Raw genomic sequence first — 4,294 nt, 5'->3', positions numbered from 1 at the left:
GGCGGGCAGACGGTTCAGACGACCATGATAACCCTTCACGGAGATGATGTACAAGTTCTTTGCACCGGTGTTGTCAGCGCAGTTCACAACAGCACCCACTGGAAGGGCAACGGAGACGCGGAAGCGGCAACCCTTAACGTTGGCCTGGTCCTTTCCCATTGGTAGTGTTCACGTACCCCTTTTTTTTTTTTATCAATCAAAATAGAATTGAAAGAAAGAAAGAAAGAAACCAATGCAAAAATAAAATAAAAAGAATATCCATATGCAAGAAGAGCCAGAGTCTACCATGGTATAAACCAATAGAACCCTCTAGCTTCCAAAAAAAAAAAAAATATTATACGGGGAAAAAGACAACGCAAAATAAAAATAAAAAGAGATGTACTCTACGACCTTTCTGCCTTACACAATAGCGGGGGCGTGCGTGGAGATCTTTGGCCAGAGATCGGCCGCCTCCTTCGCGACGGGACCCGCAATACCGGAACCCTTCATTTCACCCTTGGGGTTAACAATAACGCCCGCATTGTCCTCAAAGTAGATCACGGTACCATCCTTACGGCGCCAGCTCTTGCGCTGACGAATGATAACGGCGTTCAACACCTTGCGGCGGAGCTCTGGCTTACCCTTCTTCACGGAGGCCATCACCATATCGCCGAGAGCAGCGGCGGGCAGACGGTTCAGACGACCATGATAACCCTTCACGGAGATGATGTACAAGTTCTTTGCACCGGTGTTGTCAGCGCAGTTCACAACAGCACCCACTGGAAGGGCAACGGAGACGCGGAAGCGGCAACCCTTAACGTTGGCCTGGTCCTTTCCCATTGGTAGTACGAGTCTCCCTCACCGTACCAGAGATAAGAAAAAAAAAAAAAGTATAGAGAAAAAAAAGAAGGAAAAAAAAAAAGAAAACAGGTGTTATTAAAAGAAAAACATATTATTTAAAAGACTGCAGAATATCATTTTGGATCAAATGTAAAAAATAAATAATAAATAATAATTCGGGAAAATAAAACTAATGCAATAAGAAAAGCAGGAAAGGCAGAAATTTAACCAATAATAAAAAAAAATAATAATAATGTAGTAACACTTTCGATACCATACAACTGAACTACAAGTTAACAGGTAGTGTGAAGGAGAGAAACAAAAAAAAGAAAATAAGACCAAAAACTGATTACCGCGTGGAGGATGAACGTATTCTCTCAATATTTATTGCCGTAAATTCACGCATCTCTTTTTCTGATGGCATGTCAATCCCCGTAAATCTCCATTTGCGATCATTGGCCTTCCATTCTATTTCTCTGCGTTCATCCTCAAAGGCTGGGTTAAGTGCTTTCACTGTATCATGACGAAACATGCCATGATCAGCAAGCCATAAATGCAAAGAGGTGAATACGTGTTCCTGTGGTATATCACGAGTTTCAAGAATAACACCAATAAGAACTGCGGGAACGAGTACTATTGGGAAATATCTAAACCATCGGTATGTACCGTATGATACCATTCCTACACGTGAACGACGTTCTTCAAAAGGCATAGGGAAAACACGATTAAGTGTCTCAAGAAGACGAGAATGGCGAGTAACCTCAGCCTTGGCTCGCTTTACCCAAAGTTGTGACATTTTTTTTTTTTCTTTTCTTCTTCTATATGTTTTTTTTCTCCGTTGGTATATTTGCTACTCTTTTGTTCTTTTTTATATTTGCAAGAAGAAGAAAGAATCTCCAAAAGAAACCAGAATTATAATGAAGAAACAAACATAGAGACAAGAATTTTATGGAGTAAGAAACTTTACAAGTATCGTTAGAAAATACAAAAAAAAAAAATAAATAACATAAAAAAGAAAAACGCACATGTAATCGAACAGTCTTCAAGAATCCTATTTGTCATAATTAACACTGTAGTAGTTCACCACACGATGACTCATTGTGATGGCACAAGATCATTGATTTTGCTTGTGAAAAAAACTCTAATTGACGTTTTAATTGATCACACTCACCAGATAGTTTGCGAATCTGATTTTGCCAAAAAGTTTCCTTTTGTTCTTGCTCCGAAAGACGAGCTAACAATAACTCATTTTCTTCTCTTATAGTTTGCCACCTATTTCTTAATATTTTACACTCACCTTCAGAAAGTTGAAGTTGCTTTCGTAAAGTTTGTATGGAAAGTTCAGTATCACCACCTTCTGAAGTAGAGTATATATTCTTTGTTGGCGCTGGAGGACTACTAAGGCGACGTTCATGGGAACGAGACCGACGTTGTTCTTTTTGTTGTTCATATAGTGCATCTATTGTTTCTTGAAGAGCTCCACTTCGAGCTCTTTCTTCCTCCAGACATTGTCTAAGATGCTGTGAATCTTCTACAGAGTGAGATTCTTCAGCGGGGGTTACTGATAAGGAAGAACTTCTTTCTATAACTGAATAACAAGATGGCGATTTCACTGAAATCTCTATATTTGCAGTTTCTTTTTCTGCAAGCTGTTTTCGTATGTAATTTTCTAACTCACGCTTCTCATTAAAAGAGGCGTTCCATTTATCTCGGTAGTATTCTGCTTCTTCACAAGATAGAAGTGCTCGTTTTTTATATTCATCACGTTCTACAGATATAATACGCAACTGTTCACCAAGAGTCTTTAGATCTTCTTGTATACGTTCATAATTAGCACACTGACGTGCTACTTCAGCAAGCTCTGGGTTTTCGCTTAACTTCACAAACTTCTTTAAAAGGTTTAACTCATCTAATAACTTTACCTCCCTCCTACGTGTCTCGGTGAGTTGACATTCGAGTTCCTCGCGTTCACCCAGAGCCGCATCAAGACGCTTTTGCAGTAAAGGAATACGTCTCACTTCTCTCAACTGAGACTCCCGTACTGACAAACGACTAATCTCATTTTCTTGGTGACGCAATTTTCTTAAAAGAGCCGCATTTTGCTCCTCGAGACGTGCAAGTTTATACTCTACTGTCTTCATAAAGGCAGTACATGCACACAGACTTGCAAATCCCAGATATTAAGTCCAATTGCACTATACTGAACTATTCACATAATATAAAAAAGAAAAAAAAAAGAGAAAAGAAACAAGAAAAGATGTGGCATAAAGTAGAATTAAAAAATAAATATATATACTTATACCTCTTTAATTTAATTCAAGAATAGGAAAAGAAAAACCAAGAATGATACATAACAGTTTCACCAGAATTCAAAAAAAAAAAAAAAAAGCATCTTCGTAGATGTCTACGCATACATGCCGATCTTCATGGTAATAATACCTCTTTTTTCTTCTTCTTCTTCTTCTTCTTCTAACCTATGGCTCCACAAGATGATTACGACTATCAGCACTCTCCTTCGCATTTATCACTCCCTCCTGAAGTTGTGGCTCATTGGGAAAACCAAACCATGCCTTAAAGGTTGCATCGTCAAAGTTAAAGTAAGCGTTTTTATTGACTGAAACCACCTCACCCTCCTGAATATCACGTAGTGCCTGCATTACAAAGTATCCCTTTTCTACTCGTATACCCGCCTTCTTTTCCTGAGCCAACCACTGCAGCATGTCCGCGTCTGGATAGCCAATAGAGGCATTAGGCTCCGGGGAATGTAATGCCAAATCCAATACTGGAATCATACCAATAATATCACCCAAACTATCAGTAGCAAACGGAGAATTTTGAAAATCTGGATGACCACCACTTCCCGCTTCTGTATGACTCCAAAAAGGAACAGCATGACGTCTGAAAAGACAGTATGCATGACGAAAAGCTAAATCAAAGTTGGCATCTTGTGCCTTACACGCTTCTTTAAGAGGAGCAACAAATTCCTTATATTCTGTTGATTGTTGTGCTAAATCAGCTACACGACCTATAGGCATGCCTTGGTCAAACGGTAAAACATCCAAATAACTACGAACACCTCGTGGGTAACCGGTTCGCAGTGCCTTAGCAAGATAAGCGACAAAAACAAAGGAACCTAATGTAAGATCAGGCCAAAAAGAAAGTTCTTCTCCATGGTTCATTGGAGATACCTTAAGTGGAAATGATTGATCTTCAACTACTGTAAGAACACTAAGTGTAGCAGATGTTGGTACAACAGCAACAAAATCAAATGCAGGTATTGTTTTGGTAGCAACAAGACCCAAAGGTGTTATGTGAACACGTTGAAATAAGCGACATCCCCTAAGAACGGCCCATGTAACAAAATCCAATAATCTAGGGTCACATCTAGCTAATCGGGTGTTCATAATAACTAGAAGAAGAAAACTTTTTTTGCAATTTTGCTTCTCCACCTCAAAAAAAAAAAAAAAAAAAAAAA

The 4,294-nt window shown here is 39.0% G+C and overlaps 4 protein-coding genes across 4 annotated transcripts; all 4 read right to left on the bottom strand.

Annotated features, from left to right (window-relative positions):
- Nucleotides 1-399: 399 nt before the first annotated feature.
- On the bottom strand, nucleotides 400-819 carry TM35_000042970 (60S ribosomal protein L23; the record flags this gene model as incomplete). Its single annotated transcript, XM_029022491.1, has 1 exon — nucleotides 400-819. The coding sequence occupies one exon, from the start codon at nucleotides 817-819 to the stop codon at nucleotides 400-402; it is 420 nt and encodes a 139-aa protein (XP_028886149.1).
- Nucleotides 820-1,168: 349 nt separating this feature from the next.
- Nucleotides 1,169-1,615, bottom strand: TM35_000042960 (uncharacterized protein; the record flags this gene model as incomplete). Its single annotated transcript, XM_029022490.1, has 1 exon — nucleotides 1,169-1,615. The coding sequence occupies one exon, from the start codon at nucleotides 1,613-1,615 to the stop codon at nucleotides 1,169-1,171; it is 447 nt and encodes a 148-aa protein (XP_028886148.1).
- A 268-nt stretch (nucleotides 1,616-1,883) lies between these two features.
- Nucleotides 1,884-2,960, bottom strand: TM35_000042950 (uncharacterized protein; the record flags this gene model as incomplete). The annotated part of the gene is made up of 1 exon (XM_029022489.1): nucleotides 1,884-2,960. One exon carries the CDS (start codon nucleotides 2,958-2,960, stop codon nucleotides 1,884-1,886), a length of 1,077 nt encoding a protein of 358 aa, XP_028886147.1.
- A 333-nt stretch (nucleotides 2,961-3,293) lies between these two features.
- Nucleotides 3,294-4,223, bottom strand: TM35_000042940 (uncharacterized protein; the record flags this gene model as incomplete). The annotated part of the gene is made up of 1 exon (XM_029022488.1): nucleotides 3,294-4,223. The coding sequence occupies one exon, from the start codon at nucleotides 4,221-4,223 to the stop codon at nucleotides 3,294-3,296; it is 930 nt and encodes a 309-aa protein (XP_028886146.1).
- Between the last annotated feature and the right edge of the window lie 71 nt (nucleotides 4,224-4,294).

Source organism: Trypanosoma theileri (assembly GCF_002087225.1).
Source record: "Trypanosoma theileri isolate Edinburgh chromosome Unknown TM35_Tth_4_V1, whole genome shotgun sequence".
Lineage (NCBI taxonomy): Eukaryota > Euglenozoa > Kinetoplastea > Trypanosomatida > Trypanosomatidae > Trypanosoma > Trypanosoma theileri.
Note: the sequence above shows the minus strand (reverse complement) of the source record. Positions and strands in the feature narration are given on the sequence as shown.